Source organism: Misgurnus anguillicaudatus, unplaced genomic scaffold (genome assembly GCF_027580225.2).
Source record: "Misgurnus anguillicaudatus unplaced genomic scaffold, ASM2758022v2 HiC_scaffold_26, whole genome shotgun sequence".
Lineage (NCBI taxonomy): Eukaryota > Metazoa > Chordata > Actinopteri > Cypriniformes > Cobitidae > Misgurnus > Misgurnus anguillicaudatus.
In genome coordinates, this window is record NW_027395276.1 from 5,045,317 (window position 1) to 5,060,427 (window position 15,111).

A 15,111-nucleotide genomic window follows, 5' to 3' on the forward strand; every position below is an offset into this window, starting at 1 on the left:
CTAACGTAAAAGGGCATTGGTTCAATTCTCAGGGAACACAGATATGAATAAAAGGGGATATACTGTACGCTACTTTATATCTTGTTATGCACTGTAAGGTGCTTAGGATAAAAGCATCTACTGAATAAATGTACATTTAAAAAAAATGCATTTACTTTTGGTAAATAAAGTTGCTGTCAAAGCCAAAGCTGTTACCACGTCCAAACCCGGTGTTAAAATGAAATTAATCCAGACTTATTTGTTTCCAAATCTTTTTCATAATTAAACATTCGTATTTCTATTTGAGTCACAGTCTGACCTGAGAGAGAGAGAGAGAGAGAGAGAGAGAGAGAGAGAGAGAGAGAGAGAGAGAGAGAGAGAGAGAGAGAGAGAGAGAGAGAGAGAGAGAGAGAGAGAGAGAGAGAGAGATTAGACCCAGACAACAATAATCAAATCTTGATTTTCTTATTTTTCAATTTTGTTGTCGACGAGTTGAGAACATGATTTGATCAGATCAGATTAGATGATAGACCCTTAAACAGAGAGTAAAGCTTGTGGTATAATCCAGTACTCTTGTCAGATTCAGGGATTACCCCGGTAAACATGACTGTAATTTATTTTTGGTATTTGAGGGGTACACAGTCATGTGTTGTTTACATTAAACTTCTGTTCTAGAAAATGTCATATTAAAATTCATTCTTTATAATATTCTTATACTAGATGTCACAGCTTTATCTGAAACATTGAATTATAATGTCTGTGTGACCCCAGAGAGATTTCTTATTGCTCTTTCATAACTCAGAAAATAGGATGACAGTCTCAGTTTTGTTTCATTTAAGCTTTTGATATTTCTACATTGGCAAATTGAGCTCAGTTTTTGACATTGTTGAGATCTCTTCTGAAGCTGAACTGAAAACATTCAAGATAATTGGAAACACAGATCATCTCACTGTTATCTTCAAGAAACAATTGAGATATCATAAAGATCTGTTTATTTTCTTCTATCTGGCATCACTGTTACTGCTCTTAAGCCACTTTTTCATTATTATCAGTGATTATCGGTGTGTTGTTATATTTGCGCTACCTACTTCTGTAACATCATACAAAACCTGGGATGCTGGTGTTTCCCATACATTTATTTGATATGTGTCAGTCCGTCACAAAATTCAATAGATTTTTGGACATTGCGTTCATCACTACCTCTGTCTCGCATGACAGTTTCTGTAAACATCCAGCGCCAAACTCACTTCTATTCTTTCATACAACTTTCAGAAAAGTTTTTCCCAACATGGATACCTGTTACGTATAATTGACCCCATATTCCTTTTATGGGCACTTCCCCTGGAAAACCACGCCCACATGTCAATCAGAGTGTGAACGATGAGGATGCTCATCAGCATTACTGCATGTGACAGCTTTGTTTTATATCAAGACTCAACAATGGCACGAAAGAAGTGGTGACAGAAGAGTTGTGTTTCAACATCAAAATACAACAAGTGTGATTCAATTGTCAACTTCTCAATATGCTTTCGAATCGCTCTTGCGGTATTTTGCAACTTTGCATGTTGGTTTGCATGAAGCTGAACCCACGCGTTGCCATGATTTTGGAAATGACTTATAGAGAGAGAACAAAATAACATTTTAGTTGCATAACATTACTTAATGGAAACACCATGATTTAAAAATTACTTTTTAAATGACATTTAGCAAATAATAATAGTGTTTTGAGCAAATCTTTAATGGAAACCAGGCTACTGTTTGAACCTGGTCAAATCTGAAAGACTGACTGAAAGAGTCACATCTATAGAGAACCATGGACCCATAACACCCTAGCAACAGATTTAATTAAAAAATATTTTTCAAAAGACATAAATGAGAAGTAAAGTAATGAGAATTTCAGGGAAAATACACCTCTTAAAAATGCCAGAATAGAAAATATCTGAACAGTACTAAAATATTTCACTTAATTTCTTCAATGTAATTTCTTATTTCTTTCTTTAATCTCTGGCTGATAGATGGCCATGACATTTCTATCTGAAACTGACCTCTGTTATGTTAAAGTTTCTAAAAATGGAGGAAAAAGGAGAGAGAGCGAGAGATAGAGGAAGAGATTGAGAGCGAGAGAGATTGTGCTGCAGCAGTGACAGACAGATCAGCTCATGAAAGTCTCTTAACTTCTTTCATGTATTTTCCTGAAGTCACTCAGACTCTTTGTTCACTGCTTTAAAGGTGCTGTTGAATGTAAAACTGTATTTATGTAGGAATAGATGAATAATAAGAGTTGTGCACATGGTAAAGCCTCAAACACGATTGTTTCCTAATTCTTATGTAAACCTCGTGCATGCAAAAGAGCGCTGGAAAACAGACCAATCTCAACATAACACCAACTGTGACGTTACAGTCCAGATCTACACCCCCGACATTAAATTACATATTAAATTAAGTACAATGTTGTTACAATGATAAAAACAAAGTTGTGACTGCCGAGTTAGCACTATATGCTAGTTAATGCTATATGCTTGCATTTAGGCTGAAGTTCTACTATTGACGTTATAGTTACGTTTTGCAGGTCCATACTGAAAAAACAAACAAACTGACCACTCAGAAACGTCCATTAACAATCTCCAAACAATTGATTATTCCTCAAAATCTGTATATTCATTCGATACAGAGTCAAACATAAGATCTGTTTACACACACACAGAGCTACTGAAGGAGCTGCTCTGAGAAACAGCCAATCAGAGCAGAGCTCAAGATTTGTATTATTCATGACCCTTCCAAATAAGGTAATAATAGACCATTTTAATCTAAAGGCAAATCCTAGATGGACATGAAAAACCATTTCTGGATAATATAAACACTTAAAGGGATACTTCACCGATTTAGCATTCAGCTTTGTATCTGTAGAAGCCCGGCAGTATTACTGAATGACCATGTTTCCCTCCATCATTTCCCCCTGAGAGGAGAGATATCTGCATTTTGGTTCTGCAAAAAAGTCCTCCGATGATGCAAAAATCGTCATATTACATCATCGGAGGACTTTTTTGCAGAACCAAAATGCAGATATCTCTCCTCTCAGGGGGAAATGAGGGAGGGAAACATGGTCATTCAGTAATACTGCCGGGTTTCTACAGATACAAAGCTGAATGCTAAATCGGTGAAGTATCCCTTTAATAAAGCCACAAACCTTGTAGATATCAGAGAATAAATTTACAGATTATTAAGATGCATTCTTTGGCACCTTTAAACATCGACGCTCACATACAGAAATCCACAAACAATACTTTATAAAAAACAGAGTTTAAAGGGAGAAGTAGAGAAACATTATAACCCAGTAAAATTGTTCTGGTTGGGAATCAGAACCAGATCATGTTCATCACTGCCAAAACAATGCATTTGATCTTTCATTACAAGTGTTCCTCAAACATCTGAACAAGTGTTTGAATGAACACACACAGTAATGTGTGACGTATGTGGATTGAGTTCATACCTGACAGGAGCTCCTCTGCTCTGTGCCGGCTTCAGTACGACGGTCACACTGCTGTCTGATTGATTCAGAGGCGTCTCCTGATCATACACAGGCATTAATGGAGCTGCACACACACAACATGACAAAATAATCTTTCAGATGCTGTTTCAATAATATCAGACACAAATATAGCAACACACTGCACATTTGTGTTAGCAGTGCAAAAAAAAATCTATGCCTCAAATGCATGGTTAGTCACCTTAAAGCATCTGCCAAATATGTAAATGTAGTGTACTGGTTTGTAAGTTTTATTTGATGTGAAAGCATCTCCTAAATGAAGAACTCAAGTCTTTGTTTTCTGCAGGATACTGACCTGAGATCTTAGTGGTTGCCTGTGTGATGGCCGGCGGTCCGTAACCTTTGGCTGTGCTGGCTCTGATGGTGAAGGAGTACGTAGATCCGGGATAAAGACCCAGAAAGACGTGACTCGTCTCATTTCCGAGCTTATTCACTTTCCCACTTTGATTGGAGAGATCCAGCATGGGATCAAATGAGCTGACAGCTTTATATGAAATCTGTAAACACACAAATCATTCAGGTAGATATGCATTAACTCTTTAACATTTAGTCTGTAATATAAACACATCTGACGGACATCTTGTTGAAGTTTCTTCATAAATGTACAGCTCGTATCTACTTAAATGGGAAAAGAAATCAACATTTAAAAAACAGTTTGATAACGTTACTTTTCAGTAAAAAATAAGGTTACATCACATCTGAAACAATGACATCATCATAGATATTCTTCATTTATTCAAAAAAATCTAGTTTTGTATACAAAAATGCTATGTTTTGATATAAAGCATCATGAAGATGTGAGATTGCAACTCCAACTAACCCTAACCCAATGACTTAGTCTAAATTCACATGTATTAATCTCAGCCCAAACTAACTCACATTCTTAAATCTCATAATGAGATCACGCATCAGATTTGTCAAGTAAACAATCACTTTCAATGCGATAAAACCACGTTTTCTCAATGCGAAGAAATGAATTTCAGTTCCCAAACCAAATTGATTCCAGAAGTCTTTGAGTTCCAGCAAATTAGAGTCTATTATATATCTGAAATGCTTGAAGGCTTTTTTCAATTATAATCCGGCACAACAGAGAAATGAATAATAAAGCGACTGGAGTCGTGTTGAATCTTGCTTCTTATATCTGAAGAGGTTTCTTCATTACGACATTAATGAAGCGTCACACTTCAAACCCTTTTGATTTGCGACCTTTTGATATTGAAATATTTTCTCAGGAGCTGCTGGTTTATCAGAAACCCTGTATTGTTATTAGTTTCAAATTATTCCAGTCGGAACAAATCACACTGAACAACGTAGGACGAAATATTAAACTCTCATTTGAATGTGTCAACATTTGACTGATGTAATTCATTGCTTTGGCTGCAACAACTAATCGATAAAATTGATAAAAATTTGTTGGTCTTTGACATCACATGCTCCCGCAGCACTGTCGACAGCGCGGACACGCGTCTGCTTCATAAAGCGCAAACGGTGCAACTTATAAAGTCAGGCGCTGTATCTGGGGTTTCTGACGGTTGATTTTTTTCTGCAGGGATTTGGTTCATTAGTTGTCGGTATTTGGGCTATGAATAGTCATTGGTATGCTTTGTGCTGGTTTTGTTGCAACCCTGACTGGACAATGACGGAAGCAAAAGCGCAAACGAATGCTGGCCAATAAAGGTTTAATTTCGTCCTTTACTATAAGTGAGTTTGTATTTGAGAGTTTGGTTCCAAAACATGTTTATTATTATGTTATCATGTTTTATTGTGCTGTTTATTTGTATTTTCTTAGTTACCAAGGCTTAAATCAAAACAACTGCAGTTTGACTGATATTAATTGGAATGCACAATCACAAAACGAGATTTTTGAAAAATTATCTCATTCTTCATTTGTTCAAATGTAATCTTGTTTTCATAAAAATAGTATTGAACCACAAATGAGGATCTGTTTAAAAATAAGAGGTATATCCAGGTTTTTATTATTGTAACAACACATGTATATCACTTTCATATAATATGGATTATTTATTTTGTTAATAATGAATAATAATAATTCTCATCAAAGTCTAAATATTAAAATGAGTTTATTAAATGTGACTCGATACATTTTGTTTGTTTATGTTTTGCCATTTAAAGATTGTTTTATTATTTAAAAGCTGCACAAACGTTTTAATTTGAGGCTTCAATAAAGTAAAACTCTGTAGTATTCTGTGGTTATTGCACTTTTAAAAGTACACTTCTACACGTGAATACCCTCATTAAGTGCCTTATTTAGCTTTCACAAATAAAAAAAAATGATTAGTCGATTAATCGGAAAAATAATCACCCGATTAACCAGAAAAAGGATCACTCAATTAATCCAAAAATAAACACTGAATTAAACAGAAAAATAATCACCCGATTAATCAGAAAAATAATCACTTGATTAATCCAAAAAATAATCACTCAATTAATCTGAAAAATAATCACCCGATTACTCAGAAAAGTAATCACTCGATTAATCTGAAAAATAATCACTCAATTAATCGGAAAAATAATCACCCGATTAATCGGAAAATAATCACCCGATTAATCGAAAAATAATCACCCGATTAATCTGAAAAATAATCACCCGATTAATCGGAAAAATAACACCCGATTATAGGTTTATGAAAATAATCTTTAGTTGCAGCCCTACTTATTGCTGTCTGCGTGTTCTGAAGGAGAGAGAGAAATAGACAGAGAGAGACAAGAAAGAGAGAGAGAGAGAGAGAGAGAGAGAGAGAGAGAGAGAGAGAGAGAGTCCATTATAAGAGGAAAAAAATCCCAAACTGTCCTTTTGATATCCCTGCTTGTCAGAGAGTCTCAGTTTGAAGTCTTTGATACTGTCAAATCAAAGGAAAAACTTCACTGTGGGTTTACTGACATTTCAGTGGTGCTATCTGGACACACACACACACACACACACACACACACACACAATGTGACTTCATGTAAATCTATGGGATATTTTCTCCACTGTTGAATTGGTATGGTTTACTGTATGTGTTATATTCACCTCGTATTGAGTGATGATGCCGAAGGTCTGAGCCGGTTCTCTCCATTTCAACACAATCTTTTCCTCATACACACTGGCCTGAATCGAGTCCAGAGGAACCTCGCCGGGCACTGACAGGAAGTGACATCACAGAGGATCAAACCATACAGTATGACCGATATGAACATGCATCAATTTAATCTTAATTCTGTCGGTCTAGAAAGACTGTTAGTAATTTGTTTATGCTTTAAATCTCTTGATGGAGCGCCGGTTAAAGTCGACTCATTTGATCGATGACACTGAGAACAGCGTGTATGTACAAGGTGTCTATTTATTATCTAGATTGTCATTTTAAAGACAAGAAAATCTGTTCATTTCTTCAGAGGAGCTCTGCTAATGGATCACATGATGTGATATTCAAGCTAAATGACAAAGCTTTACTGTAGTGGAAGAGATTCATCATCATGTTCATCAGATGAACTGAATCCAATCGAGCATACAGTACATGAGGCGTTCATTCACTTCACTACCTGATATAATAGACTCATCTATATATAGAGCATCACACATTTCATGCACTGAAGACATGCAGATGACAGACTTTATTTCCATTCGATAAACTTAAATAAAACCGCTTGGTTATGGTTTCTTTTGTTCAGAAAAATGCATGAAGAACTTTGGCCGTATAGGATTCTAGAGTCGATACATGTTGCATTAGCAATTACTGTAAAAATAAATCTAATTTGTTAATCTGATTGTAGGTTATTTGAAAAAAGGAATATAGCGCAAAACTGCAATGGAAATGCATTTTCACATTTACAGGTCACCTGACGTGCATAAAAGTCACATGATCATTCTTGAAATATGCCGTGGTTTGTTTGATTGGAGAACAAGACAGAAGAGGTGTGGTCGACAAGTATATGACATCAAAATACAGCAAGAGCGATTCTGGGTAATTTCTGTTTGACCCTTAGTCTAGCCCATGATGAATTGAGACGCAGCCGTCACAGTATGGGGCTGTTTCCCAGACAGGGATTCGACTAGTCCTAGACTAAAATAAATGTAAGAGCTGTCCAAACTAAAAACCACTTTCGTGACATATGTTAAAATACATCAGTGCCCTTTGTTTTGACTCAAAATGCACACAAGTAATGTTTTTAGTAAGGCATGTTTGTTAAAACCAGTTATATTTCCTAATTAAACTAAGGCCTAGTCCTGGTTTAAGCTAATCCCTGTCTGGGAAACCACCCATATATGTGACCAGTGCTGTCTCAATGTCAGTCAACAATAAAAGAAAAAAGTTCAACATATATTGATATTGTTTTGGTATGAATTTTTGTGGTAACTTTTTTTTTTTTTTTTAATCGATTGACACCCCTAGGTTCTCTTTTTATCAGCTCTCAAATATGGGTAGGATTCTTTAAAAATACCAAACTTCGAGTAAAAAGCTGAAATAATTGCATTTTTGAAAAGGACTTTTGTTAGATGATCAGATTCAAAACACGATGATCAAAACATACAAATTGAAATGTTGCTTCTTTTATATTTGATAACACAAATAAGGGGATAAACAGTATGCAAATGTCCCTAATCTATACATTAGATTTTTTGATTCTGCACCCATTTTAGTGGGGTTTATTAAATGTAATTTTCTACAGGTGATATTTTTTAACTCACCATCTTCATCCGTCTGAATGTGGATTTCAGGACTTTCTTTGACGCCCTCGTGGTTCCTCAGTACGAGTTTAACGCTCAGGTTGGTGTAAGGTGTGAGGTTATGGATGGTGTGCTGGGGGGCGGAGCTCTTGCTGTCATATGACGCCTCCTCTCTGCTCTCCTCTTTGCCGCCTCCTCTGGCGCGGTACTGCACCGTCAGACTGAAGTTATGGCAGCGCGTCACGTTGTAGCCAAAAGGTTCCCAGCGTACAGTAACCTGACGAGATCTGATGTCCAAAACCTTCAGCTGTCGTGGGCCGTGCATGGGCTCTGAGAAGAGAAACGTGGAAGTAAATGCCTGTTAGGGACGATCGGGAATGCAAACTGTTTCTAAAGAGCCTAACGGTCAGGAAAACTAAGATATTTTATATTCACGTTATGTCAAAAGAGACGCACCCCCGGGCAAAATCAGGTCCTCAGGAGACAAAACCAGCAGCCCACACACACACAAACCTTACATGAAGTTTTTACTACAGGCCCTGAAGGATGATGTGAGAAGTCAAACAATGTTTGCTTGTATGTGAAGCTTTAAACCATCACGTATAAGAACAAGATAAAGACTGGACAGTGTTGCTCTTTAGCCACAACTTATCATAAATCCACACATCACCAGAGCGAGTAAATGAAGATGACATTTTGATTTTTCTTTAAAAAACATTCATTGGAGAATACAGCTCGTGGAAAGAAAGACAAAACAACCTGATCTCAGTTCAGCTCTCGACTTCTCTGAGACTAAAGCTGAAATCAGGCACTTCAGATCAAAGCAGCACTGATCAGAAGCTCAGGATGAAAGAAGATCAGACTCAATCTGATCCACAATAACAGAAAGAGAGAGAAAATGAGATTACAGCAGACGTCCGTGTCACCTTCTGTTTATCTGATCCTATACATCTGATATTTATCTTCCAATAACTCTTAAACAGGGTAAAATAACTGTAGACGAGACGTTTCATCTTTTCAACAGTCCTCAGGACAATTCACAGGATTTCAACCTTGAGCTGAACAAAACCAGCGTTTTTATTTTTAGAAGAGAGGATGTTATGCTTTCAAATCAACCACCATTAAATAAACCTCATATTACATGTGTTGCTCCGAATCTGCCCTGACTTCAGAATTTGCGAGCATCGTTTGAATGCAGTGTTTCCCATACATACATTTATTTCTCACTCCACCACAAAATCAAATAAATGTTTGCACATCATGTTTATCATCACACCTCCATCTCACATGACAGTTTCTGTACAAATGCCCGTGGCGTAGTCAACAAGCCCGCTAAGCCTCATTTAAGTTACAAAAATGGCGTGCATGCAGACGTGCGTTTTGTGGATGTGCCACCACAAACCAAAAGTCTGGAAAACATTGGTATGGTCTTCCTGATGGTGGATGTTTTTCATCGCTAAAATTGGGAACTGGAGTTTGGGAACTTACAACAAAGCACAAATGACAACAGGTTTGCTCAACAGCGCATGCACGAAGGTAAAGCTAAGCTTGCATTTAATGATGATGCTTGTAGTGACGATTCTCTCAGGACAATCAGTGATCTACATTTTAGTATCAACTCAGCTCGCTTGGAATCTCAACCAAGGTGGTCCTAAAAAACGCACTGCACTCAGTGAAAAAGCCCCCAAAAGTGAGCTGAGCTGACCCGACCCAACCCGTGGGGTCTTATGCAATGGAAAAGCGATAGCTCGACTGGTAAAGCTGATACCAGCAACACTAAAGTCATGGGTTCAATTCTCATATATTGCAAGGACTGATGTCCAATACATACTGCACATGTATGTTAACTTCATACTTATATCTCATGTTGTGTCCCATGAAAGAAAGCAACTCATGCGTGATTGGAACGACAGTGGTTGTATAGATTTGTTTTCATTTGATTTAAAATTGTATAAATATATATTTTCAAACCAATGGCTGGTGAATCTGTCCAGTCAACACATCATCATTTCTGTCATCTGTCTGTCTGCTGAGTCTGGTTTTGTGCTGTTATAAAGATCAAAAGTTCAGCTGATGGGGCATAAACTCGCAAACTAAACAACAGTTCTGTGAGAGTCTAACCCACCACCCCTCGCTCCCCCCTCTCTCTCTCTCCATGCCAATATCCATTTTCATTCCCGGGTAAATCTGAAGTCCATTTCTCTGGACCTTAACATTTTCCCACCTATTAGATCCAGCTAGGGTTCAATTTCCTCTTGCCCACTTTTGAGACACACACACTCACTTAAACACACACACACATCAGACACATATAAGCAGATTAGTTATTGTGTTAAAGGAAAAGTAAATCTCTTCCTCTTCTTGCATTTGTTTTTTCATGTCATTTTGCTCAAACACAGCATACACGTTTACTTTCTTTTAAAACCTAATGATTGCATTTTAATGCAAATGTTTAAAGCAGCAAAAATGTTCACGAGCTCAATGAGCAGTGGATGCGTCGCTCGCGCACTCCTCTTACACAGAAACAGCGCACACATCCAGTACTGTTGTTTTAATGGATTCAATTGTTTTAACTTTATTGACTACACACACAGCAACGTGACAAATTTCCCCTGCTTTATCAGCCACCCCTCCTCGAGGAAACTGTGCCACAGCTACATTGTAACACCTCCTTCAGGTAGTCTCAGGTTGGGTACCCTGGTGTTTACATGTTTTTCATGGGAACTGTGCTCTGTTTCAAACTAAACTGTCAGTGTGAGTCCCTAAGGGTGCTGTGCAGTGATACACAAAATCATTGGATGCAGCGCTCATACAGTAGATGTGTTTAATCATAAATAAACCACAGCTATTCACCAATCAGAATCAAGGACTGAATCTAGCTGTATCAGAACTTTAAAGTAATCCGCTAGTAAAACTAATCCACTGGCTATATTTCAACCATTTTGAATCAGCATGGATTATCACCTGTATGACAATTAGTGAGGTGGGAATAGATGCTTTAATTCAAGCCTGAAACAGTGTCTCTCAGCAGCCTTGTTCTCCTCCAAAATCAAACTTTATCTGATTTTCTCACATTCACCTTTACTGTCAATGCAAATCACAGTTGAATGTCACAAAACCGAGAGCAAGACAAGGACGGAAAACCACAAACCACTAAAAAAATTATGAAAATATTTCTGTTTCCATTGCCTGAGGTTTAAAGCGTTAACAAACACATGTACTGCTCCATCTCTTATTATGTTGATGTCTCTAATGTTTTGCTCATGATTTTGATCATAATAGTTTTTTTTAAGACAGCGTTTGAGAAACTGTGATGAAACAGAGAAAACACTTTCCTCTTTAAAAGTGTCCTTGACTGCACAATAACAGCAAATGGTGTGCAGACATCGTAGAGGACAAACAGTGAGAAGGACAAACTGCGCACACATCGTAGAGGACAAACAGTGAGGAGGACAAACTGCACAAACATAGCAGAGGACAGACAGTGAGAAGGACAAACTGCGCAGAAGACAAACAGCGCAGGACAAACTGTGCAGAGGACAACATTTGCAGACATTGCAGAGGACAAACAATGAGTAGGACAAACAGCACAAATATCGCAGAGGACAAACAGTGAGGAGAACAAACTACACAGACTATTCAGAAGACAAACTGTGCAGACTATGCAGAAGACAAATTGCGCATACAATACAGAAGACAAACTACGCAGACTATTCAAGAGAAAATGTGCAGACAATACAGAAGACAAAATGCGCAACAATGCAGAAGACAAACTGCACAGACAATGCAGAAGACAAACTGCGCAGACAATGCAGAAGACAAACTGCACAGACAATACAGAAGACAAACTGCGCAGACAATGCAGAAGACAAACTGCGCAGATTATGCAGAAGACAAATTGCGCAGACTATGCAGAAGACAAACTACGCAGACTATTCAAGAGAAAATGTGCAGACAATACAGAAGACAAAATGCGCAACAATGCAGAAGACAAACTGCACAGACAATGCAGAAGACAAACTGCGCAGACAATGCAGAAGACAAACTGCACAGACAATACAGAAGACAAACTGCGCAGACAATGCAGAAGACAAACTGCGCAGATTATGCAGAAGACAAATTGCGCAGACTATGCAGAAGACAAATTGCGCAACAATGCAGAAGACAAACTGCGCAGACTATGCAGAAGACAAATTGCGCATACAATGCAGAAGACAAACTGCGCAGACAATGCAGAAGACAAACTGCGCAACAATGCAGAAAACAAACTGCACAGACAATACAGAAGACAAAATGCGCAACAATGCAGAAGACAAACTGCACAGACAATACAGAAGACAAAATGCGCAACAATGCAGAAGACAAACTGCACAGACAATACAGAAGACAAACTGCACAGACAATGGAGAACACAAACTGCGCAGATTATGCAGAAGACAAATTGCGCAGACTATGCAGAAGACAAATTGCGCAACAATGCAGAAGACAAATTGCGCAACAATGCAGAAGACAAACTGCGCAGACTATGCAGAAGACAAATTGCGCATACAATGCAGAAGACAAATTGCGCAGACAATGCAGAAGACAAACTGCGCAACAATGCAGAAAACAAACTGCACAGACAATACAGAAGACAAAATGCGCAACAATGCAGAAGACAAACTGCACAGACAATACAGAAGACAAAATGCGCAACAATGCAGAAGACAAACTGCACAGACAATACAGAAGACAAACTGCGCAGACAATGCAGAAGACAAACTGCACAGACAATGGAGAAGACAAACTGCGCAGATTATGCAGAAGAGAAATTGTGCAGACTATGCAGAAGACAAAATGCGCAACAATGCAGAAGACAAACTGCGCAGATTATGCAGAAGAGAAATTGTGCAGACTATGCAGAAGACAAAATGCACAACAATGCAGAAGACAAACTGCGCAGACAATGCAGAAGACAAACTGCGCAGACAATGGAGAAGACAAACTGCGCAGATTATGCAGAAGAGAAATTGTGCAGACTATGCAGAAGACAAAATGCGCAACAATGCAGAAGACAAACTGCGCAGACAATGCAGAAGACAAACTGCGCAGACAATGCAGAAAACAAACTGCGCAACAATGCAGAAGACAAACTATGGCGACCATGCAGAAGACAGACTGCGCAGACAATGCAGAAGTCAAACTGCGCAACAATGCAGAAGACAAAATGCGCAACAATACAGAAGACAAACTACGGCGACCATGCAGAAGACAGACTGCACAGACAATGCAGAAGACAAAATGCGCAACAATACAGAAGACAAACTGCGCACAATGCAGAAGACAAACTACGCAGACCATGCAGAAGACAAACTGCGCAAACAATGCAGAAGACAAACTACCCATACAATGCAGAAGACAAACTACCCATACAATGCAGAAGACAAACTGCACAGACAATACAGAAGACAAAATGCGCAACAATGCAGAAGACAAACTGCACAGACAATACAGAAGACAAAATGCGCAACAATGCAGAAGACAAACTGCACAGACAATACAGAAGACAAACTGCGCAGACAATGCAGAAGACAAACTGCACAGACAATGGAGAAGACATACTGCGCAGATTATGCAGAAGAGAAATTGTGCAGACTATGCAGAAGACAAAATGCGCAACAATGCAGAAGACAAACTGCGCAGATTATGCAGAAGACAAACTGCGCAGACAATGGAGAATACAAACTGCGCAGATTATGCAGAAGAGAAATTGTGCAGACTATGCAGAAGACAAAATGCACAACAATGCAGAAGACAAACTGCGCAGACAATGCAGAAGACAAACTGCGCAGACAATGGAGAAGACAAACTGCGCAGATTATGCAGAAGAGAAATTGTGCAGACTATGCAGAAGACAAAATGCGCAACAATGCAGAAGACAAACTGCGCAGACAATGCAGAAGACAAACTGCGCAGACAATGCAGAAGACAAACTGCGCAGACAATGGAGAAGACAAACTGCGCAGATTATGCAGAAGAGAAATTGTGCAGACTATGCAGAAGACAAAATGCGCAACAATGCAGAAGACAAACTGCGCAGACAATGCAGAAGACAAACTGCGCAGACAATGCAGAAAACAAACTGCGCAACAATGCAGAAGACAAACTATGGCGACCATGCAGAAGACAGACTGCGCAGACAATGCAGAAGTCAAACTGCGCAACAATGCAGAAGACAAAATGCGCAACAATACAGAAGACAAACTACGGCGACCATGCAGAAGACAGACTGCACAGACAATGCAGAAGACAAAATGCGCAACAATACAGAAGACAAACTGCGCACAATGCAGAAGACAAACTACGCAGACCATGCAGAAGACAAACTGCGCAAACAATGCAGAAGACAAACTACCCATACAATGCAGAAGACAAACTACCCATACAATGCAGAAGACAAACTACCCATACAATGCAGAAGACAAACTACGCAACAATGCAGAAGACAAACTACGCAGACAATGCAGAAGACAGACTGCGCAGACTATGCAGAAGACAAACTACCCATACAATGCAGAAGACAAACTACGCAACAATGCAGAAGACAAACTACGCAGACAATGCAGAAGACAGACTGCGCAGACAATGCAGAAGACAAACTGTGCAGACAATGCAGAAGACAAACTGCGCAGACAATGCAGAAGGCAAACTACGCAACAATGCAGAAGACAAATTACGCAGACCATGCAGAAGACAACCTGCACAGACAATGCAGAAGACAAACTGTGCAACAAGGCAGAAGACAAACTACGCAGACTATGCAGAAGACAAAATACGCAACAATAGAGAAGACAAACTGCGCAACAATGCAGAAGACAAACTGCGCAGACAATGCAGAAGACAAACTGTGCAGACAATGCAGAAGACAAACTGCGCA

At 38.7% G+C, this 15,111-nt stretch overlaps 1 protein-coding gene across 6 annotated transcripts in view; it reads right to left on the bottom strand.

Moving 5' to 3' along the window:
- LOC129443264 (receptor-type tyrosine-protein phosphatase mu) overlaps positions 1-15,111 on the bottom strand; it is a 234,710-nt gene that overhangs the window by 96,885 nt on the left and 122,714 nt on the right. For all 6 annotated transcript variants that reach the window (XM_073864360.1, XM_073864363.1, XM_073864362.1 and 3 more), the window contains exons 8-11: positions 8,217-8,525; positions 6,561-6,670; positions 3,822-4,023; positions 3,470-3,572 (exon numbers count right to left, since the gene is read on the bottom strand). In XM_073864360.1, the coding sequence (XP_073720461.1) occupies positions 3,470-3,572; positions 3,822-4,023; positions 6,561-6,670; positions 8,217-8,525 (724 nt within the window). The remainder of the gene's footprint in view (positions 1-3,469; positions 3,573-3,821; positions 4,024-6,560; positions 6,671-8,216; positions 8,526-15,111) is intronic.